Genomic DNA, 23,155 nt, shown 5'->3' with positions numbered 1-23,155 from the left:
AGTTGCCTAGCAACAGCCAGCTGTGCCTGACTATGTAAGAGGCTGCTTGCCCCTCCTCCACCTCTTACCTCTTCTTGCTCTTTGTTCTTCACTGCTCTTTCCCCCTTCCCCATCCCCCCACTCCATGTGCCCATGACCAGCCACCTTTCCGCTCTTCTCTTTTCTCATTAACCCTCTCCACTTGGAACCGGGTGGGTGTGTGCTGTCCAGACACTAGCCGAGATTTAAAACCTAACAGGTTCTACCTGGCCAAGGTGAGGCCAGAAGAGGGTGGAAAAGCAGAAGAGGGAGCTGGGGGTCGGGGGGCAGCTGGGTCCTCAAGGTGTTCCCCAGAGGGAAAAAGTGGGTGGCTTTACACTCGGATTTTTGTGCGCGTTTGGTGTTGTCCTTATCAATCCTCTTTATTATTTCTTTGCTCATATTTTACAATGTTTGGTGCTCAGCATTTTAGAGACGGTTTCTAAAGCAACTTTCTAAAGCATTCATTGCTGTAAGCGCCACCCCGGGAAACCACTCCCCTGTGTTGGGATGACCCACAAATATTGTGTTTTCTGCCTATGAAAAAGAGTGTCCGGGGTTGGGGATTTAGCTCAGTGGTAGAGCACTTGCCTAGCAAGCGCAAGGCCCTGAGTTCGGTCCCCAGCTCCGAAAAAAAAAAAAGAAAAAAGAAAAAAAAAAAGAAAAGAAAAAGTGTGTCTTCCTGTTTTCAATGGTTAGCTGAGCCAGCAACAGGCTAGCAGGATGTGTAAATGTTTGTCACTTCCCGTCCCTCAAAGAAAGTCAAGCAGTGCTGAGGAGGGTGATCTCCCCACGAAGGCCCCCCCACCCCCAGGCCTTACTTAAACTGGTTGAGTAAGGAGTGTGGTCGGATTTGGGGGGTTTGTTTGTTTTGCATAATAAAGAGATGGCAGCCTGCCCTGGAGCTGGAGCAGAAGCGGAGAGTGGCAGACCGAAGCAAAGGAAAGGCAGAAGGGAGAAGGCTAGATAGGGAGGTAAGCAATGAGAGCCGCGAGAAGCTTCAGTCAGAGAAGTCAGGTTAAATTAGAGGCTAGCGAGAGACTGCCTCAGCAAAAAGCCAACAGCTTTAAATTATACAGATGTCTGTGTGTCTTTATTATTAAATCTTTACCGGGATCCCAAAAAACCGTGCAATACTGGTCTGTGGACACTGCTGTTCTGGGCCTCTTCTGTCTTCCCTTTAGAATTCCAGGCCTTTCTCCTTAGCTCTTAGGGTGTCTGGTGTAAATGCTTCCCTATTCTCTTTTTGAACGATGGGTCTGGAAAAGAGCCTGCAGGCCTATGCCAACCAATGAGAAGTCAATAAGAGTCTCCGGGGGAGGAGCTACAGGTTTCCGCCTACCGAGAAGACCCACAGATAGAGACAGTCTCTCCTCTTGCTCTGAGTCTTGTTCAGTGAGATGGAGGGAACTGAGCTCCCCACCACCATCTCTAGAGCTCACCCAGTTTCTGTATTGCCAAACTTTCCCACTGAATCAGTGATTTGAATTTCAAGTCTGATGGAAGTAGGTAGCAATTCTGACAAAACCACACCGTACCGTGCAACAGGTCTCATGTGAGAGGTTTATCAGGGGAAAGGGGCGCAGAGGCTGCCTCTGGGGGATAGAACGAGACGGGGAAAAGGAAAATCTGTCTTTTTTAGGGGGGCGTGGCGCATGCTAATGACAAGTCTTGTCCTGGGTCCCAGGAGCTGGCTGTGAACATACTTGTCCCTTTTAGCTGTCTAGGGATGTGCCTGGTTGTTAACGAAGTCTCTTTACACACATTTTAAAGCATTTGAAGTAATAAAGAAGTCTTCATATCGCCTTTATTTCAGTCAGTTTTTGAAAATGACATCTAAAGTTTCTGTAAATTTATTGTACATAGAACTGGGGTCGGAGAGAATATTTTTATGTAAGTCTACCCTGTACTTTCCCGTATCCCCTACATTCCCTACCAATCTTTCTCCTCTCGTTAGTCCTTTTATTCCCCTGGACAATTTCACTTCTCTTTCCATACCATTCATATATACATATGAATAGATGTATGATTTTTATTTGTCTATATTGTTAGCATATTGTCTATATTGTTAACAGGCGACTGTTAGTTGTACAATGATTCAGCTGGCCTGCTCTCAGAGACCTAGCAAAGGACCTGCCCGTGTTGTCTTTTTTTCTGATATATATTTTTTTGCATCTTTGTCAAAAGTCTCATGGCTTCACGTGCATGGATTAGTGTCTGGGCCTCTATTCTATTTATCTGTGTTCCTGATATTGTTGTCGATGTCATTACAATGTCTCTGTAATATCAGGTTAGTGATACCCCCAGCATTGTTCTTTTGCTCAAGATTTCTCTTTTAACTCTCTGGGATCTCAAGCTGTTCCCAGGAGCTTCCAAAGGAATGTTAGGGTTTCTTTTCTGTTTATTTTTTTTTTAATTTCTTTGAAGAATAACACTGACATTTTGACAAATATTGCATTGAATTTGTAGGCTGGTTTCAACGATATTGCTATTTTCACAATATTGATTCTTGACCATGATCAACCCTTTCATCTTCTGCTGTTTTCTTCCATTTCTTTCTCTGTTTCACAATTTCCACTGTAAAATTCTTTCACTTTCTTGGATAACCTTATTTCACAATATTTCTCTCACCAAGCCTGGAAAGCTCACATTTTCCACTAGACTGACTGGTCAGAGAGCCCCTGCGATCCACCTGTCTCCCTTTCTGTCTAGTTCTAGAGTTAGAGATATATGCTACTGAGCTTGAATTGTATGTGGACACTAGTTTGGTACTTTAACCTCTGAGCCATTTTTCCAACCTGATTTTTATATTTAAAAAATAATTATATCTATATCTATATCTATAATCTATACATACACACACACACGTATGTGTGTGTGTGTGTGTGTGTGTGTGTGTGTGTGTCTGTATGGGGTTGTGCACATGTGAGTGCAGTGCCTGTGCATGAGATCACAGCAGTATATAATCTTAATTCCTGCACTCGTTCTCCAACCTATCTTCACCTTTTTTTTTTAAACGCCTGACTCAGGAGAACAATGTTCTAGCTTCATACATGAAAATTACATGTAACTCAAAATTTGTTGCTCATCCGGTTTGTCAATGCATGGCCTCTTGACCATAGTGGCTTGTGCCCGCCTGTGCTGCCGAGGGCCTATACCTCCTACACAGTCTTCCAAGCCCTTTGTATCTCTGATCATAGACATTCTGGCTCCTGTGTTTCTTGACTGCTGACCCGGCTTTTTCTGGTGTAAGACCCACCCTGATCCTGTAACCTCTTCACTCAGTCCCCACTCACGTCCCAGCCTCTAACCTCAGTCTCTTCTGTACCTTCAGAGTCCTCTGCTTCCTGCACACCATCTTTATCTTTCTCAGGGGTGGAGTGATGATGGAGTTCTGACTTTATAGGTACCGTGAGGTCAGGGTGAACTTATGACTAAAATATAACTCTGCTCTAAGCTCTGCATTTCTCCTCTTAATATCACATCTGTAGGAAGTGGGGCTCTAGGTGAGACACACCCACTGCTGCACAGTTCCTGAGTCCTCCTTTGTGCAAGCCCCCAGACCTTTATGATGGTAGCTTCTTGCTCCATCATCTATCCTGACAACTTCAACAAAGAGAGAAACACATTCTTCTTTCATATTTTATTTACTTAACGGTATTTAGAAGGGTTCTACTGTGTCTCATGCACAGGAGTCAAATGATAGTGAAATTATTTGAAGACTGAGCTTCCCTAACATGGAGATGGGGAAATTTGGTGGACAGGGATAATGGCAGGATTCACCCAAAGAGACTCATTTCCACCTGCCAATGTACATATTAATTAAAGTGATGAGAAGGGTCAGACCAAGAACAATAAGAAGAACAGACACTGCAATGTGCCAGTCCAAGCAGGACGTGACTCTGCAAAGCATTTTAGCCATCCAGCTGCCCTCCTGCTCCTCCAGCTCCCTCTTCTGCTTCTCTACCTCCTGCCTCACCTTGGTCAGGTAGAACTTGTATGGCTCCTGGTGTTCACTGTAGCCACCTCTAAGGAACACCTGAGTATAAACGAAGAGGTCATTGCTGTGGAAGGAGCCCTCATGCTCCTGTTCCAGTCTTCTCACCAGGGCCATGAGCTCTGCCAGCTGCCCCTGCTGCTCCTCCCCAGAAGCCTTGTTATTAAAGGCACAGTACCTCCTCCCACACTCCTGAACCAGTCTGTGCAGGTCGAGGTTGCCTGTGTGGGTCACAAACTCTTCCAAGGACTCATCTGCCAGGTCTTCCTTGTGGGTGAAGAGGACAATCATGTACCTCATGACCCCTACCCCAAAGATCTGCTTCACCATCCTCACAGCCATGGCATCTTCGACTGTGTAGCGTCCCAGTTGGGTCACCAGCAACAACACATGGGGTCCTGGGGCACACATCAGGTAGCAGTTCCCAATGTCCTTGTCCATGTCTTGGTTCTGGATCTTTGACTCGAAGATGGGGGGTGTGTCCACCACTAGGAAGCTCCTTCCCTCCCATGTGCCCATCTCTGCCTGACTGGTCCTGGTCACAGACTGGCCTCTGAGCCTGGACTCGAACGCTGGTCTGCGGAGAATGCTGTTCCCTGTGGCACTTTTTCCGCAGCCAGATTTACCCACCAGGAGGATCCTCAGGAGGCCAGAGTCTTCTACACTGTAGGTTTCTTGTCCTGTAGACAAGAGAAAGTTTATGTTTCCCTTAGTGAGTCTTCTGACGTTGAGGTCATGGGTCCTTGTGGATAGTTCCTCAAAGCCATGGTCCTCCATCCCAGGAAAACAGGCATAACTCCATGCTCCTAACTGTTTGGCTATAAATTTAGGTGACTTTTGACTTTCACAGAGTCCCTGTTGGGAGTCACAGACAAGGGGTAGAAGTGTCGCAGGAAGGCTCTGTGCCATCTGAACCAAGATAAACAGATCATTTCTGAAGAAAACGTCCTGTGTTCTCCCCCATTAGATGCTCAGGGAAGATCCCCAGAAAACTGGTCATGAAATTAGTAAGAGTTTGGAAGGAGGTAGAGACGGATGAGAAGTCATGACCGACAGAACAGTCACCTCCTTACCCACAATTCTCCAGACAGATTATCTAAATGTGCTCAGCCTGTGGAAGAGCCCCCAGTGACTCACATTCAGAGCTGTCTGGATATGCTAGGAAGCAAAACGGCAGTTGAATTTGAGATGAGAGATGGTGACAGTTACTGTCAGGTGGAAATCTGGGAACTGACACTACAGTGGGAGCTGGAGAAGGGTGGAAGAGAAGATGGATAGAAACACTGAGACGCAGACAAAGAGGACATGCCAGAGAGATCTTCTGATTGGTCAGGTGGGACCCAGGGAACAGGAGTGTGGGGGTGGGGTGGGGCGGGGGACTAGGGACCCCTTCACCAGCATTGAAGGGATAAGTATCTGGGGCTGTCCTGTGAGTCCAAACAAATTTTAAGTACGTTATAGACTAAAAGATCGCTCGTTTGGGTAGAAAGCTGGGGTGTAGCTCAGTGGTAGAATGCCCATCCAGCAAGCATGAGGCCCTCGGTTCAAGTCTCGGTGTTACAGAAAGCAAAAATGCTTACTTTATGTCTTTTACTCTGTGGGTTTGTTTTGTTTTTTTGGCTTGTTTTGTTTTTCATTTCCTTTAGACTTTCGGAGGTGTTTTGTAAGAAATCATTTTAAAGGATTTTTTTCAAAATTTTTGCAGCTGAGAGGAGATGAAGGAAGAGAACGTCTCAAAATTTAGTTCCAGGCCTGTCTAACTCTGAATGAGTGTCAAAGAAACATTTCCACAGTGTTACAGTGGAGTGTGTATGTGTACATGCTCATGCGTGTGCATATGCATGTATATACATGTGTATTTGTAAGCATGTATGCCTGTGTGAATGTGTGTCTGTCTGTACATGTATATGTGTTACATGTGTATTTGTATGTATGTATGTATATGTGTGTGCATGTGTATTATCTATATACATGAAAAAAACAATGACTTGGACACAATAGAACTGGAGGACAAACACCAGTCGTCTCCCCCGCCCTACATCTTAACTGAGCATCTGCACCTGTTTTGGAGTGGGACAAGGAACAGTTACTCCCTCCAGTTCTCAAGCTCTTTAGGACCTTGGTGTTTTCTTACCTTCAACTATAGTTCCATATGTGCTCTTCTGAAGGCCTTCCATTCTCTTCTGGAACAAAAATGGGAAAGGAGTTAAAGTTGGGTCCCTGTAGGCACTGGTAAGGCACCTTGACTGGGGTGGCTAAGGGTAACTATTCTTGGGTGGCCAGTTCCATTGCTAACTCTCCCGCCTAGGTGTTACTTTCAAACATCTATAAATAACTGCTGGAGTGGGGTGGGGTCATCCCAGAACAATGAGCTATTGTATTGTTTTTCCTTACTAGGAGGAAAACATGTTCATTACTGAGGAACTGATGACCTCCTCAAGCTGAAAGTACAGAATGTGGGAAGCATTCCTCTATGAGCAAGAACTAGACCAGAACAAACCAAGCAAAAAACTAACAAACAACAACAATAAAAACTGGACCAACTTAGATGAACTTGCCAGAGTAGAGAACACAGTTGCCCTGCTGTGAATAACATTGATTTGTTTGAAGTGCCATGCATGTCCAGAAATGTTCCAGAGGCAAAGAAGCAATCCAGCATACTTTCCCTGGGAGGAATGAATGCAGTATGACAATTTCTCCAAGGACTGACCAAGAGGAAGGAGGTCAGGAGGTCAGACAAAGCATCTTCCCTGCCTGGTTCTGAGGTCCTGGTTTACCAAAAACCACAATCTTGTATCTTAGCACATTCTGCCAGAAACTAGATTGAGCATGGCATACATATTCTGTGAAAAGGACTGTAATGCTGTTTCACTGGTTTTGGTGTGGTAAAATGGAAGCATGCAACAGGAAGGGCTAGCCTGTGACACTAACTGCTCCTCGGTCAACTCCCAGCTCATGTTAGCTAGTTTTTAAACATTTTAGTTTTAAAGCATATTTGTACTTGGGAAAGGTACATGAAAGAAAACACAGAATAAAAACAAACAGCCACCATTTGCAATGAACATAAGTGATTTGCTGTTCCGGTATAGTTGCATGACCTAATTTAAAAATGAAACCGTCACAGATGTGCTTCATGGTTTTTGGTGTTCTCCCCAATCTTCTGTCTAACTCATTCTAGCCTTCACAGCAATCAGTATTTTGGTGCTTTTGTATGTTGTATTTTATGTATGTATATACATGCTTAGACAATTTCATCCTAAACCTTTACATAAGTGTCATTTTTGCAACACGCTACTCACTATTTTTATTAACAGACATCTAAACTGCTCTGAAATTGTTGCTTTTCACACCGAAGAACGCTGTAAAATCGTCCTCATCGGTAGCTCTGCACGCCTGCTGAACAGGTCACCTGGAGCGCAGGTTTTCTCTTAGATGAATATGACCAGGGTTACCCTGTGCCGGGTGAGTCAGCTCTCGCTGCACCCCAGTATCTCAGGAAAATCCCCAGATCTCCACAGTTGTTCCCTGATTGCACACTCTTGTTTGAATCACCCTTAGGGACATAGGACTGGTTGTTGAATTTACAATACTTCATAGCACATGTGCTACATAGGATGCTTCTGTTACTTTCTCTTTTGCAATTTTATTTTGGGAAAAAAAAAGGCTCTTTTGGACTTCTTCCTAGAAAACTATTGACTATTTTCACATTGCCAGAATATCTTAAAGCATCTCCCTCTTCCTCTATCCCCTTCTCCTCCTCTCTCCTTCCCTGTCTGTCTGCCTCCTCGTACCCTTCTCTCCTTCCCTTCTCTTCCCTTCCCCTGACTCTTCTCCCCCTCCTTTCATTGCTCCCACAGAAGAACAGCTCCCTCGAAGCTACTTCTCACACATCGTTCTGACGACTGTAAGCTAGACCCAGATTTTTATTAAAATTCTTCGAATCATAGTGTATCGTTCCTACTGATTCTCTGAGATCTGAAGGTGAAGGGTGCAGTGTCAGTGGAGATGAACTGACTCTGCCCACCATGTCCGCCCGCAGTGCAGACATCACTTCCAAGCTTCTTGCATGACCTCTTTCCCCTGCATTCTCTGTGCTGTTATTGACGGACCCCTGGAATGCCTATTAAAGTTCATGAGTTCCCCAGAGCCACGTATTTGTCTTATAGCTAAACCTACCCAAGTGGCTTCTTTCATCTGTGCTTTCTTTTGGATTTAATAGTCAATGGGGAATTGGAAGAGATCATCCATAATAAACCTACAATCCTCTCTTCCTGGAACCCCACATATGACACTGCTGATCCCATACTTTGGACACAAAGTGGGTACTGACTGCTGGAATTTTCTCCCAAACCAGCACTGAGTACTGTACTTCCGTGTCTAGGTTCATGTTTTTACAAAACAAAAGTACCCAACTGAGAAAAAGAATTACTCAGAGATAAGACGTGGGAGGTATCAGTTCTGTTCGGAAGGATTTCAATCTGAATCCGACTTGGATCTCAGTGTCCATTGCATGTGTGCAGTGTGGCTGTCATAACCAAACTCAACAATATTAGCAGGGACGTTTCTGAATCAGTTTCTGAGAAATCAGACAGACTACAGGGGACAAATGTTTCACTGAGGGACAAATTATTTGGCAGATATGAATGCCCAGAGGTGAGGCAGGGGCATGAGAGAGAGACACAAATCAAACAGGAAAAGTCAGTCAACATCTTACAAAGAGAGGAAAGGGGGAGGGGTCTGTGATGGACAGGAAGGGATGTGGCTGTTGGCCTGCAGTGCACACAACTGTGGGGAGACTGAGCATGGAGGTGGATTTCTTCTACAAAGGGACAGTTCTGCTAACTTTTCCTAGTGTGAGTGCAGAGGCTATGGGGGGAAGGGGAGGTTGACAGGCCATGCGAGGGCAGCAGAGTTGACAAGGGACAGCAGGGAGGTATTATTAAGAACGAGGCAGAAGCACTACCCAAATGCTCATCCTTGTCTGAAAACAGCCAAGCAAACTTATCAGGACAATTCATTTTACCAAACAGTGAGAACACAGCTCAGTCAGGAAGCTGAGAGAGATAGCCTTCCTTGTCTTCCTTGTTAAGTACAAGGCTGGCAACAGTGACTCTCAGGCCAGAACACCTGATGCACAAGCTTGAAGATTTGACTCTGAGGCCTAGACCCCACACGAAAGGCTGGATATGCTGGCCTGCTTCTGCAATCCCAGCGTTATACACAGTGAGGCAGCACTGGAGGCAGGAGGATCAGCCAGAGGCTGCCAGCCCAGCTTGCCCCCGGGTGTGGCAGAAACAAGAAAGAAGCCATGCCCACCAAGCAGATAGGTAGAAATGACTTTAGAAAGCTGTCCTCTGATCTCCACAAGTGTCCGGGGACACCAGTGCACTCCCTCACACAACTAAAAACAAAACCAACATTTTCACTGGCATCTGCTCCACCCATCCACCCCTCCCTTGTTCCTTTATGTCCAGGTTAGTGGCCAAGAGTCCAGGAAACAGTACCCTCTCCTGTAAAGTTCGGTCGACAAGGGGTATGTTCAAGTGTATTAAACACAAGGCTGTTGACATACCACAGTTTCTTGGGGTGTGTGAAGGGAAGGTGTGGGATACCCAGTCGTGAATAATCAGGTGGTTTTCAGAACAAGATCCTAAGATAGAATTCACTGACCAGTCTCCTAGAGAAGGGCTAGAGGGAACATGGAGATTTTACTCTGGCCTCTAAGAGCCTTATGAACCCATCCTGCCCTCTTCAGGTGTGGTCTGTCTGGTCTTGGTAGGGGAGTCTGGGGTAAAAAGAAGAAATGTGCTCCACCTGCTGGGGGAGCTTGGGGAAGTCTGTGGACACTGGGACTTCGGTTATTCCTTCGTCAAAGGGGAAAGAGCATTTGTTCACCTTTGTTTCCTAGGGGTTTCAGAAAGGCACAGGTGATCAGAAGAGAAGCCTGGGGTCTAGGGATGGTGGCATGCAAATTTCAGGTCTCTGTCCCACCATATGCCGTCACCGACATTCAATTCACTCTCTTTCAATTCCTGCTCTTTCATTGTCCAGGAAACCCAACAAATCAAGCTCACCTGAGTGCACCGCAGCTTCCCGTCTCCCAGATGGGGTTCCTTACAGGCAGGCGGTGGGCCTGTGACTGCAGAGCGATGCTGTCACGGAGCAGCTACTCGCAGAGCTGTAAACCCTGAGTCCGAAGGCAGGAAAAAAAACCCATGGTGACAGAACACACACTGCCCTGCAGACTGTTTCCCTTCAGGTAGGTGGAGAGGCCATGAACATCCGCCAGAACACAGCAGAACTGCCTTAGTAAATGACCACTTCCTGTGGAAAGCCTCCCTGCCCTACTCATTTCCCCTTCAGGGAGGTGTTGAGTGCATAGTTCTGGGAGCCTGACGCTGAGAAATGGAAGACAGTCCCCTTTTCATGAAAGCCCTCTTGTGGCTAGAAAGTGCTGAGCCCCAGGTTCTACATCAGCACCCAAGGTGAGAATCTGTACTCCCAAGCCCCTGGGCCCCATGTCAGAAAAGCATCTCTGGTCCCAGAGAACATAGACTGCCCCCTCTCAAAGGACAGCTAAGCTGTTACCTCATGCTGGTTACCCCTTCTTTACTATTTGACAGAGCCATGGATGGCCATTATGGAGTTTCTCGCCTATGGAATATCCAGACGGGCTGGAAGCAGGGTGAAGTATTTACCTTTGTACCTGCTAAATTTAAGTCTTGAACATAAAACACTGCTGGCTTATGCGGGGCGATTCTCAGAGACTTCCCGCATGATTCTTTCTGTTGTCAGGGAAGTATACTTGGCTCTCCGTTGTGAACACTAGGGTTTCGCAGGGTCAAGGGAGGTGGCACTAAGAGACGGTACAGGAAGTTGGGGAAAGGAGAAGAAGAAGGAGAGATGTAGGGAGGGAAGATGTTTAAAGCCAGGTAGATACAGTCCTCTGCATGTATTTTCAAGAGAAGACATAACTCAAGCTGGTGGATTATTCTTATCCCAGTTTGTCAGGGGGCTGAAGCAGGAGGATTGCCTTGAGTTAGAAGGCAGCCTAGGCCACTGTGTGAGTCAGTCTCATAAAAAGCCTCTTCCTCAAGAGGCTTTATTAGTGTCACTGTCTTTTATCCTAAGGTCTGTAGTGACCAACTGTGTCTGCTAGTTGCTAGTAGCTTTTTATTTCCTTAGGGCAAGAGGAAGGTCTGCAACAGGGAAAGCCCTGCACTCAGGCTTCAACCTAAGCTAGACCCCCACATTCTCAGGGAGCTAGGTAGGGTCTGACCTTCTTTGATGTTTGCATTTCAAAGAGAGAGTGCTCAGAACACAAGATCCTCCCACCTCTCCACTCAAGAAAAAGGTTTTTTTAAGATATACATCTCAGAGAAAAGGCAAAGAGGAAGAACAAATGGTTCTAAGGGTTTGGGGTTTTATTATTTATTATTATTTAGATTTTTAAGGAAGAAAGGAAAAGAGAATTCTGAGGGATAGTTCTGCTCCCATTGAAGAGGCTTTGTTTTGTTTTGATTTGATTTTTACTCACCCTTTACCTCTTAACTCTTCAGAAAAGCTCAGAATCACTCAGAAACTTGCCAGAGGCCAGAGTTCACATGACCCCACCAAGACCAAGACTATTGCCACCCAGTATTAAGAATTGAACCAAGAGGGGTTGGGGATTTAGCTCAGTGGTAGAACGCTTGCCTAGCAAGCGCAAGGCCCTGGGTTCGGTCCCCAGCTCTGAAAAAAAAAAAAAAAAAGAATTGAACCAAGAGTCCTGGGAGAGGAACACCTGACCTCCTGCCTATGCCTCCTAGCAGACATGTGTCGTCAAGTCCATCTTGAAATAATTATTTTTTAAAAAGAACCTTTAATATCTTTTTACAGAGGAACAAATTAACCTCCATCCCAAAGTCCTGGCAAGTGTTTTTTGAAGGTAGGCAGTGACTCTTCTCTCATTATTAATGCTAATTAGTGAAGTCAATTTCCAGATCCCATGCTTTGGTTTGAACACTGGTAGGAAATCCCTGGCTTATGTCATCTCTGTGGAAAAGAGGATAAAAGGACTGTAAGAGGCAAAGGTGGCAGATGATTTCAAGGAAACTGTTTTCCAGACACAACAGGGCAAGTGCACACGTGAACATGGATGTGACCATGTACACAACACCTGAGCAAACTTGAGCCCAATTCAAATTCCGGCAAAGGCTTGTGGGCATGAAGTCCCACTCCAGCCAGGAGCTATTCACAAATTATGGCTCATGGGAGAAGGAAGATGAATTTTCTTCAATGAAGTGATACTGGGTATATCAACCGCAATCCCAGGCCAGCCTTCATGCCCTGGAGTATGCTCAGGAGTATATTGGACTTCATGTTGTTGTTTAGTGAAGACAGAAGGAGGAGGAGGAAGAGGAGGAGGAGGAGGAGGAGGAGGAGGAGGGAGAGGGAGAAGAAGAAGAAGAAGAAGAAGAGGAGGAGGAGGAGGAGGAGGAGGGAGAGGAGGAGGAGGAAGGAGAAGGAGAAGGGGAGGAAGGAGGAGGACAGGAAAGGAGGAGGAAGGAGGAGGGGGAGGAGGAGAAGAAAAAGAAGAAGAAGAGGAGGAGGAGGAGGAGGGAGAGGAAGAAGAGGAGGAGGAGGAGAAGGAGGGAGAGGAAGAAGAAGAGGAGGAGGAAGGAGGAGGGGGAGGAGGAGAAGAAAAAGAAGAAGAGGAGGAGGAGGAGGGAGAGGAAGAAGAGGAGGAGGAGGAGAAGGAGGGAGAGGAAGAAGAAGAGGAGGAGGAAGGAGGAGGGGGAGGAGGAGAAGAAAAAAAAGAAGAAGAGGAGGAGGAGGAGGAGGGAGAGGAAGAAGAGGAGGAGGAGGAGAAGGAGGGAGAGGAAGAAGAAGAGGAGGAGGAAGGAGGAGGGGGAGGAGGAGAAGAAAAAAAAGAAGAAGAGGAGGAGGAGGTTCCGTGAGTAGGGAGGTGGAGAGGATTTGGGAGGACTTGAGGAAAGTGAGAAAATATGATAAAAATATATGAAATTCTCAAAGAATAAATAAGAACATTATTGTTTTTAAAGGGGAGTGTGTTCTCTTTGCGCTGTGATTTTTGCCCCCGTTTACAAGCTACCGGGTGTATTTCACTAATTTAAGGGAAGGATGGCCACAGAGATGAAGAAATGTCTGGAGGAAGCGTTTGTTAGTTGACAATTTTATTTTTAAAACTCTGAATGCATGTAGTTAAAGCTGAGACTCAGCACCACAGAACCTTAGCAAAGTTGATGCCATGTTCCCCAACTGTGAATCACTGAAGCTCTGAGCAGAGTTCTAAGTATTCAGTTTTTTTGGTTTTTTTTTTTTTTGGGGTTTTTGGTGTTTTTGTTTGTTTGTTTTTGTTTTTGTTTTTGTTTTTAAAGATCTTCCTAGTCATAGCATCTTCTAAGATCAGCTTTATCTGTTACTCTGGTCCCCAAAGGCCTGGGACCTTTCTGTAGAACAGCAGACAGATCAAGAGGGCAGCACCCACGAAGATCATCAGACCCCTCCAGCCCTGCCTGTAGGATTTCTGCCATCTCCACAGCCCAGCTAGGAACCTGGTCCGCCTCTGCGTGCGTGCGACCACCATCTCCGCCACCTTGGTGAGTTGGTCCTGGGGGTCAGCGCACCGTGTGGCCTGCACCAGCTCGTACACCTCATTGGAGTAGTGCGTGCCCCGGTGCTCCCTCACCAAACACGCGACCAGGTCCAGCAGCTGCTCAACCTGAGCCTCGCTCTCGCTGCCTGTGGCACGGTTGTTGAGGGCGCACACGCGATCCCCGCATTCCGCCACCAGCTCTCGTAGCGCGCGGTTGTCCGTGCAGCGCACGTAATCCTGCAGGGAGTCTCCGGCCAGGTCCTCCTTGCGCGTGAACACCACGACAGTGCGCGCCATCACCTGCTTCCCAAACATCCTTTTCACTGCGGCCAGCGCCTGGCTGTCCTGCGTGGTGAAGCGACCCAGTTGGGTGACCAGCAACAGCGCATGCGGCCCGGGAGCCGACAGCACGAAGCAGCGGGCTGCCTCCACACACCCGGGGTCCGACCGCGGGGTCTCGGAACTGAAGATGTCCGGGGTGTCCACCACCTCCACCAGCCTACCGGCCCATCTTCTGCTGGCCAAGGTGCAACTTCTGGTGACAGGCACCGCCCCCAGCCTGGACAGGAAGCACTTCTGGCCCAGGATGCTGTTGCCAGTGGCACTCTTACCGGTCCCAGTCCTGCCCACCAAGATGAGCCTCAGGTGGGGCTCCTGTGGGGCCCTGGAGTCATCCTCTGAGCCTGAGGTTGAGATGTGACGATATTGAGTCAGAGACATAGGCTTTCCTTTGAGATACTGCTTGTATTCAAGCCTTCAGCATACAGGGGAAGGACCCATATTGCCTGCTCCCCCTGGAAACCTGGTGCTCCCATCTGCTTTGGGCTCTCTGAGTTCAGGCTCCTCCCCACCTCTCCTTTCTGCATCTGGATTCTCTGAGCACCTGCAGATGCTCCCGCTGACGTTTCACAAAATATTCCTTTATAACTCTTGGGTTTATCAAGGCCAACTTGAGGCTGAATTGACACACTAATGCGCCCCCCATCCCCCAGAGATGCGGACCATGAAGCACTGAGGAGCCCTTCAATGGGGTTGACTGCAGCCCAACAAGCGCTCCTTGGGTAGCCACAGGAAATGCTCAGTCTAGGACACAGCTCAAAGGTGGAGGTTACCCGAGGGCTCTCTCCAGGTTGTTAGAGAGAGAAGAACATTTACCTTCTTCCCTCTTTCACCTCTCCTGCCTTTGGCTGGCTCCCTAAAAAGAATGCAGCCCCCTTTCTATAATATTTTATTTCCTTGGAGGTCCTACCACCATGTCCCTGTGAAGTTAAAGGAGTCAGTTCCCTCCCTTCATTATGTGGGCTCAGGAGTTGAAAACAGTTCATCAGGTTTGGCAATGTGTGCTTTTACTCCCTGACTCCCCAAATCCTGATACCCAGTTAATCCTCTTTCCTTAAGACTGGGGACCTGGTGAGTGAAACTCACTCTAGTTCTGGATTCCCCGTCCTGTGCCATTTTTTTTGTGGAAGCCAGCGTAGGTTTAGGGTCCTCCCTTCATGCGGTTGGACCCAGTGACAGCCTGGTCAAAGCTCTGAGCTCCTAGCAGGACAGGGTCAGAGACAGCCAAATGTAGGACCAGGTTCCAGACCGGAGGAAGCTCCACCCCTTTCTTACTCTGAGCCCACTCACAGCCAGTGTGCAATTGCAGGGAAGGGCCCTTACCATAGGCGCCTTCCTCATCTCTCACCATCTTTCTTCCCCCCATGCTTCTGAGGAGGCTCTCAGTTTGGTTTTCTCATTTACGTGCTCATCCCTGCAATTGAACAAAACACAACAAAGTCAGGCAAAACCTAAAGAACAGGGGACTCTGGAGGCACAAAGCAAGGCTTTGTCTACAAGGAGCTGAACATTTAGGTGTGTGCTTCAGTTTACAGGCAAATGGGAGGCACCTTTTGTCCACCATAATAAATTCTGCTATTCCTTCTTAGAGATAGCCTCTGGAGTTTGAAGAATAACATCTAGCGGGACCAGAAAGATGGTTGCAGTGCTAGCTTGACAACCTGAGCTTGCTCTCCTGACCTCGGTAAGGGTGGATGGAGAGAACCCACTCCGCAAAGTTGTCTTATGGGTCTCCAAGCCCTTGGCTTTAAGTGCTTCCCTTCTTCCACCCATGTTCTGATTGTAACATTATTTGATACAGGCAAACACTTCCGGGTCATGTAGGCCTGATCCCGGGAGTTCGTAAGCCCAAAACAGTGTCCCCTCAGTCGGCTGCTCCAGTCATTTTATTCAGCTAACGAGTCCGAGTCAGAAATCAAATTCAGCCTCTCCAGCCCTCCCTGGCCTTCTCTGGTGATAACTTTGGTTCCACATTCCTGTCTGAGTGCTTATCTGTATTTTCCACCGCTCCATCTGTATTTTTCCATCACTTTGTGTCCACTGTGGGTGATATGTCCCCTCCATCCTGTGGACACAGCACACAGAGAAGGGAAATGGTAACTCAATAGCCTATCTCCCACAGAAGGGCTTTGGAAGCAGGTTGGGCTGGTGCCCCTCCCATCTCCCCAAGCCTTTAATAGAACTCACTATGTGACTCCATGCCACTGATCTGTAGGCAGAAATCAGAAGATAAATGCCCATAAATGACACAGATCAAAATGAAGAAACGGCCATAAGACCCAAGAGAATGAACAAGGCTTCCGAAGGGGCCAGAAGCTTGTCCCAGAGAGAAATGAGGAATCATGTACAGGGACTCTATGGGAAATCCAGGGCAGGACACCAGGACGTCCCAGAGTTCAGAGTGGCTGGCTGAGTTTCCTTTCAATCGTTTCTAAGAGAAAAGTAAGCACTGAACGCTCAGGTGATAAATGTTTTTATTACCCGGAAACTTAAAACAGGTGCAATTCTATATGCTCAAGAGAGCCCAAGAATAGTCCAGTTCCCCGCCTACAAGCTTGAAGAAATATTTAGGTGTTCCCTTCAACATCACGTTTCTTGGAGCCATCCTTAGTAGTTCTGATACAACAAATGGGATGTTTCTCACAAGCTTAATCCACATCCAGAATTTGAAAGTCGCTGTTTGTTAAATCCTTCTGTGTAGACATGAAGAAACAGAGGCATTCCTGCAGTTGGAGTGGGACAAAACCAGGAAGCAAAGGTTTACCTGCCAAGTGGGGGCTAATTCCATTCCTCTGAGGTCTGCTAGAGCCCCAGAAGAGGGGCAGACATGGCACATTCAGAGTGGCCTTGAAAGCATGGTTTATAGGGGCATAGAAGTATCTTCTGCCTTTGCGGAGTGTGCATTTTGAGGAAGGCTGTCTTCTAAGCTGTGCTTTGCTCCTGGGAAGAGATCTAGACCTTTCCCTTACCTCGTGAGAGAAGTGTGGGAAGAGATAAGTTTTGTTCATCAAGGATGTATGTACTCCTAAGACTTCCTCCAAACTTGTCAGGTTGAAACCCAGGCCATCCTAAGTGTCTGGGAGCCTTCCCTTGCCTGTGCCGCATGCACAGTATGCACCTAAATACTGCTTTGTACAGCACAAGTGTGTGAGGGCACAGACATTTTGGTCTCACAGTCCAACCTCCTCTCCACCCAAACTCAATGCCTCAGGCTCACCTTTCTTGCTGAAAGTCTCTGATGTGGCCCAGAAAAGCCCCCAGCCTCCTGCCTTCCCTTCGCTTGTGCGTGCAGAAGTCTCTTTCTGCCTAGGGCTGAGCATAGAGGAAGTCACTAGTCTGCCTGGGTCTTAGAAATCAGGAAACTGAGAGCAAGGCCGGATGATGATGGCTTAAAGAGACAGAAACATTTTTCATGCCGTTGTGGTCTTTGCATTCCTCTATAGAATCACACACTCGATCTTCTCTGTGATTAAAAGCTGTCTGTGTCCAAAAGGTTAGCAGTATCAAATATGTTGCCATAGCCTTTCTTGTCTGACTCTATTCTAGAATTGGTTACATATAATGTGTGTGTGTGTGTGTGTGTGTGTGTGTGTGTGTGTGTGTTTATGTGTTTGTATTTGCTTTGTTTGTTGTTTTATTTTTATTGTTTTTGTTTTGCTCTTTAAGGATTTCTCTTACTATAAAATGGTGTCCAATTGAGACTGGAGGATGACAAATTTAAGGCCAGTCTAGGCTACTCAATCTTCTTAAGACTCCATCTCAAAACAAAACAACCACCATAGGCTAGGGGTTTAACTCCCTGATAGAACATTTGCCTAGAATATACAAGGTCCTGGGTTCTATAAAGTACCAAGGAAAACAAAAAAAGAGAAACTTAAAAAGAATAGAATATCTAATATCACTAAGACTGTTATTGATTATTAATGATTAATCTTCAAATTAGTGTATGCATATTTTGTTCATTCCTATTTCACTAAATAAAGGCTTTGTTTGGAGGTGTGAATTATTTTTAAAAATGTCTTTTAATAGTTGTAGCAACTGCATGATTTTCTCTTTTACTCTATTAATATTATAAACTATGTATCCATGTATGTATATTTATGTATGTATTCGTGTACATGTGTGCCTGTGTGTGTGCACGTGCATGTGTGTGTGCATGTGTAAAAAGGTTGGGTTCCAAGACACACGGATTATTGGGGTGGAGACATAGGTGCTAAAAGAAGCTATGAGGGAGTCATCTTGGGATTTACCTGAGAGAGGAAGGGAAGAACACAGGATCGGTGAAGACAAGTTAGACTGAGTCAGTCATGACAAACGTTGACCCCACAGGGAACGCTACAGTGTGCATAAACCTTGAGATAGAAGGTGAAGACACTGGATTTCATTTCTCAGCCAGTTATTGGATGTAAACTTCCCCTGGAAAAAACATTTAACCTAGATACCTCTCTCTTCAGCAGATGCCAGTCTCTGGACTAGGGTGATGACCAGACAGTGGGTACTGACAATTGACTGCACTCCTGGTCAGCTGAGGGAAGAGACTGTCTCTGTGCTGCCCCTTCGTGTTGGGCATGTGGATAGAATTTCTCTTGCTTCATTGTTTGAGCCATTAGAAGAGATGTGTCAGCATAGTTTTAAACATGTCCCCCAAAAGCATGGGCATGTCCAACTCTAAGGAGATTGGGACAGGAGGATCATAAGTTTAAGCCTAGACAACTTAATAAGGTCCTGTCTCAAAATAACTAAAAGGGGTCTGAGGATAGAACACATGGGAGACCCTAGGTTCAATCCTTACTAGAGAGGGTGGGAAGCTCTTCAAGAAAGCTTCTTCTTGGCCTAACCTCTCCAGTTTTGCCCTTGCAACACCAACCTTGAAGGAACATCTCCTTTGGACATGCGACTATAGAAGCCTACAGATACAGGACAAAATTGAGGAAGAAGGAACAGGCCCTGGCTAAAATGAATGGCAGGGCTTACTGTGAACGTCTGAAGTCACAACAATTCGTTTTATTCTTGTAGATTGAAGCAATTGTGGGAAATGTTTCAGACCGCAGACATATTAAGAAATCATTGAGAACTGTTTGTGGTTTCTTGCACAACCCTTGTTTGCAAAGTGTTTATGCTTAATCAAAGATTCTGTGATGATAGCGATGTTCCCAGGGCTCACAGGTCTATGAACTTGGGCAGTGTGGTTGGAGTGATGGGGAAACTAAGCTGTACATTAAGTTCATATGATAAAATATTGCATTCATGTGGCCTGTAGCTGCCATCTGAGAGGCAGTCGTGCTATTTATTTTCTTCTCTATTTTATACTTCATTCCTGGGGATGGAACCCTTTGCCTGGCACATGGTGTCCTATTGCATTAAGCTATATATCTGTCCCCCGCTTTTTTGCCTCTCATTTTAAGACAGTGTTTCACTAAGTTGTCGAAGCTAGCCTTGCATGTTGCCCTGTAGCTGAGGCATGCCTTGAATTTGCCACCTTCCTACCTCAGCCCCCCCCCCCCAGGGAACTGGTATTACATTCCAGGATCACCAGGCCTGGCTAAGACATACCTTTTAGCAAGATGATACAGCATACTATGTTTGGTGAGGGAAGGAACACAGATAAAGATGTGCAAAACTGCAGAGCAGAAAGTACAAGTGGATTCAATATTTTTAAAACTCCCAAGCTGTGGTGAAGAAGTGGCCCTGGTGAGTTTTACAGTGTCCTTTTACACTGTAACTACCCTGCCGTCCTTTGTCAGAAGTCTTAGATTCTTTGGATGATTATGAATTAAAAGGACATTTAACCTAGATACAAACACCCAAAAATTTCTTACAATCAACATTTCCCCATATCATTCTTGGAGATGAAGTCTGGTGGCTGTACACTTCACAAAGGTGTTTCTTTTTCCTGTGGTCAGGAGGAGGATGCAGAATGAACAGTCATCTCCTTGCTTCTTTCTGAAAAGATACCATCTCAAGTTCATGTTCACTAAATTTGTTTTGAATCCTGGAAGTCCCCTCTTTCACACTGGTGGGGGGGTGTAAAATGGTTTCCTATGAACAGATGGGGACAGCATGTGGCGGACTATCAAAGTTTCACAAAGGAGAAAGGGGAAAAGTCAAGCTCTCCTCGAGGCAATTGTGAAACAAGATTGACATTTCTGAGAGGTGGGCGCTGTCAGCGCACACAGCACAGAGATGTGTCCCCTGTGAGCTTCCCATCTGTGGTATCAGGATGTAAAGGCAGTGGCCACCTCCTTGGATCAGTTCATGGACTGTGTAGTGCCATGCCCTGCTCCAGTGTGTCCTCCTCTCACTCCACAGAGGGCCCCCTCCTTCTTCTCACCCCAAACCTCTTTTAAATGCATGCCAAGGAGTAGATAAATACATCTTAGGTGATCCTTTTAAAATTTGTGTATTAAGAGCTGGAGAGATGGCTCATTAGTTCAGAACACTTGCTATTCTTGCAGAAGAGCTGGGTTCAATTCCCAGCACCCACATAATGGCTCAGGAATCCATCGGTAACTGACTAGTTACAACTCCAATTCCAGGAAATCCAATGCCCTCTTCTGACCTCCAAGGGCACCAGGCATGCATGTGGTATATAGCATATGTGTGCGCATGCAAGCTGCTCATACACAAAAACTCTTCACTTGTGAATTAATGTGATGCCATCTTCATAGGAACCCATTCTTGTGTTGAATCTATTTTCATAATGTTCACAGAGGCGTCGTAGAAAAGATGGAAGGCACGCAGGTCATTACCTACTTATGAGTTCAGTTGTCTATCCAATGGCGGTTAGTGGTGAACCGTTAGGTTGACATCTAACTTTAATATTACACTTTATAGAAACTCTGGATATATTGTTAGTAGTTCTATTCAGAACAACTACACTGTAGTTTTGAACTACAGTGTGTTGGGAATAGAGAAGGTTCAGTATGAGCTACGAGTGGGCCAGGGCTCCACAGAGGCCTCTATTTGCAGAGTTTGCTGACAATTCCTCAAAGGTGCATGCAAGGGCATGCTTTTTTTTTTAAGATTTATTTATTTTATGTATATAAGCACACTGTAGCTGTCTTCAGACACACCAGAAGAGGGCATTGGATCCCATTACAGATGGTTGTGAGCCACCATGTGGTTGCTGGGATTTGAACTCAGGACCTCTGGAAGAGCAGTCGGCGCTCTTAACCGCTGAGCCATCTCTCCAGCCCAAGGGCATGCTTCTTTAAGGGCTGTTTGAGTATATTCAGAGCTGTTGCTTCAGTGAGTGAAGATGGCTGAGCTGCTGTAACAATACAATGGACTATTAAAATGAGACCTTTGAGCATCTGTGAACTCAGGGTCTCACACAGAATCGGCCTTTTCCCCTGTTATTAGCCCAATAAGGACCAGAGCTGACTAGCGCCACCTCTGACTTTACAGTGCTCTGGTAGACTAGGGAGCACACACACCAGGGAGAAATGGTTGGAAAGGTGTAGAAAGTTCCACTCCTGCCTCCACAAGGGCACCTCAGAGGACTGAGGAACAGGTAACAGCAAGGGGGTCAGGCCTGTCCCCTTATTTAATTCTCTGCTATCCTTAGTCATTTGAACCACTCCTGCTGAGGCCCAGCAGGGCTCAGTTGTACCCACTGGGCTTAGCCTGAACCCCTGACACAAACTATGAGTGTAATAAAATTATTTAATGTCCTCAGGTTTTACAATGACTTTACAGGTGACTCGGTTGTCTAAGTTGACTTCTTCATGGAGGATTAGTAAACAATTGACACCTGCACTTATAAGTTTTGTAAGTATTACTGTGCAGATCCCAGTAAAACATTAGCAAAAATACATTTCACTATCATCTTACTAATGTTAGCTTTTCTCAAACCTTTGTTCACCTTGCTATCTTTATGAATCCCATAGGTAATTTTTTCATTGTGATTTTTCATACAAATTACCCAATGTGGATGTAGTTGAATCATTTTAATAAGTTAAAGAACAATGTCTATCTATTGAAGTCCACTTTTCACATTTATTGCCAATCTCTCTGTTCTTCCTGTAGTTACTTTGATGTGGATTGATAGAGGTATGTCTTTTTTGGCTCAAATGACAAACAGCTTGTCTTGTATTCTTGAACTTAGAAAACAAACTTCTAGATTCTTCCACTGTCATCTCACTACAGCTAATATCTAGGAGTACGTGGGTGTCCATGGTATGACATCAGTATTTCTTACCACACAAGATGGAGATGGAAAACTTTACTTCTGGTAAAAGGGGAACTATTTGCCAGGGGTTAGCTCATTAATTACTGTTTGGTAGCTCAGGAGGTCCTTTGCAAGAGCATCGAGTGCTCTTAGCTGCTGAGCTATCTCTGTAGTATACCCCAAGGCAAGTGGCAGCAAGAAGGTCTCAGATTGTCAAAGGAAGCAAAGAGTAGCGAGATCTACTGATGAAAGTCAGATTGTGAGGACTTGGAGCAGGGTTCAGGCGGAGGGGTCCTCACATTTTTCTTACTGAAAATGAAAACTCACCTCAGGGGTTGCCATGCCCCTTCCCCTCACTGTGCCTCACAGGAGCTGGGCTCTGGTTCTCTTACTGGGGCCCTCCTCCAGGTCCTCTGCTTCGTCACGCACTTCCTTGGTATATGTAAACAGGTAATTGTGGTCAGAGTGAGCCCAGGAGGAGCCTTAGTTGAGATCTCACTGGCTTCCTCTCACCTGCTGCTTTCCCCTGCTCAGAAGCTCCTCAACAACTGGTTTTCTCACCAAACATGCTAAGAAATGTTTCATTTTGACTTTTATCCTTCCTGAGTTCAACCACATCGTGAGATAAACCCTGTGGTTAGATGATCAGCCACGTGTGAAATAACTGTTTCCGGTTCAGTATGTAAAGAAAACAGTAAATGGCTGCTGCAGAGTCCTGCAGAGAACTTCACTGTGTGAGCAGAAGGGTCAAAAGTCACCCTCTGGTCCGAAGTTTACGAGTAAACATTTTCCATGGGAACAGTGACCAGATGAAACAAATACTAAAGCTCAGGTAGACTGGGATAAAGCGCAAAGTAGCTGAATAAAAGAAAATAAACAAAAGCAAATTGACTGAAGCATTAATAACTCACGTCCCTAAGTGCTAGGTGTTTGTAGGCAGTTTGGCTGGTACAATCCATGGCTGTTACTCTTGGATACACAGCACCATGGGAAAGAGATGAGCTCTGCATGCTGAACACCACAAGCCTGGGCT

The 23,155-nt window shown here is 46.0% G+C and overlaps 2 protein-coding genes and 2 long non-coding RNA genes across 9 annotated transcripts; 2 read left to right on the top strand and 2 right to left on the bottom strand.

The window, feature by feature from the left end:
* Positions 1–715: 715 nt before the first annotated feature.
* LOC147994837 (uncharacterized) lies at positions 716–7,077 on the top strand. Its single transcript, XR_015686548.1, has 2 exons — positions 716–992; positions 6,413–7,077. It is a non-coding gene; the product is annotated as an uncharacterized LOC147994837 (long non-coding RNA).
* Gimap5 (GTPase, IMAP family member 5) lies at positions 3,647–10,335 on the bottom strand. 6 transcript variants are annotated; one of them, NM_001033913.1, is given in 3 exon segments: positions 3,647–4,870; positions 6,150–6,198; positions 10,090–10,335. In NM_001033913.1, a coding segment is annotated over 1 exon segment (981 nt). In that variant the 5' UTR covers positions 4,793–4,870; positions 6,150–6,198; positions 10,090–10,335; the 3' UTR covers positions 3,647–3,811.
* Positions 8,750–13,026, top strand: LOC147994836 (uncharacterized). Its single transcript, XR_015686543.1, has 5 exons — positions 8,750–8,868; positions 10,067–10,274; positions 10,379–10,500; positions 10,639–10,700; positions 11,575–13,026. It is a non-coding gene; the product is annotated as an uncharacterized LOC147994836 (long non-coding RNA).
* A 323-nt stretch (positions 13,027–13,349) lies between these two features.
* Gimap1 (GTPase, IMAP family member 1) lies at positions 13,350–17,243 on the bottom strand. The gene is given in 3 exon segments (NM_001034849.1): positions 13,350–14,296; positions 15,276–15,366; positions 17,170–17,243. Coding segments are annotated over 2 exon segments (903 nt in total). The 5' UTR covers positions 15,319–15,366; positions 17,170–17,243; the 3' UTR covers positions 13,350–13,436.
* Positions 17,244–23,155: the final 5,912 nt, after the last annotated feature.

The sequence above is a fragment of the Rattus norvegicus genome, chromosome 4, assembly GCF_021556685.1.
Source record: "Rattus norvegicus strain SHRSP/BbbUtx chromosome 4, alternate assembly SHRSP_T2T, whole genome shotgun sequence".
NCBI classification, from domain to species: domain Eukaryota; kingdom Metazoa; phylum Chordata; class Mammalia; order Rodentia; family Muridae; genus Rattus; species Rattus norvegicus.
This window is presented reverse-complemented; position numbering and strand designations above follow the sequence as displayed.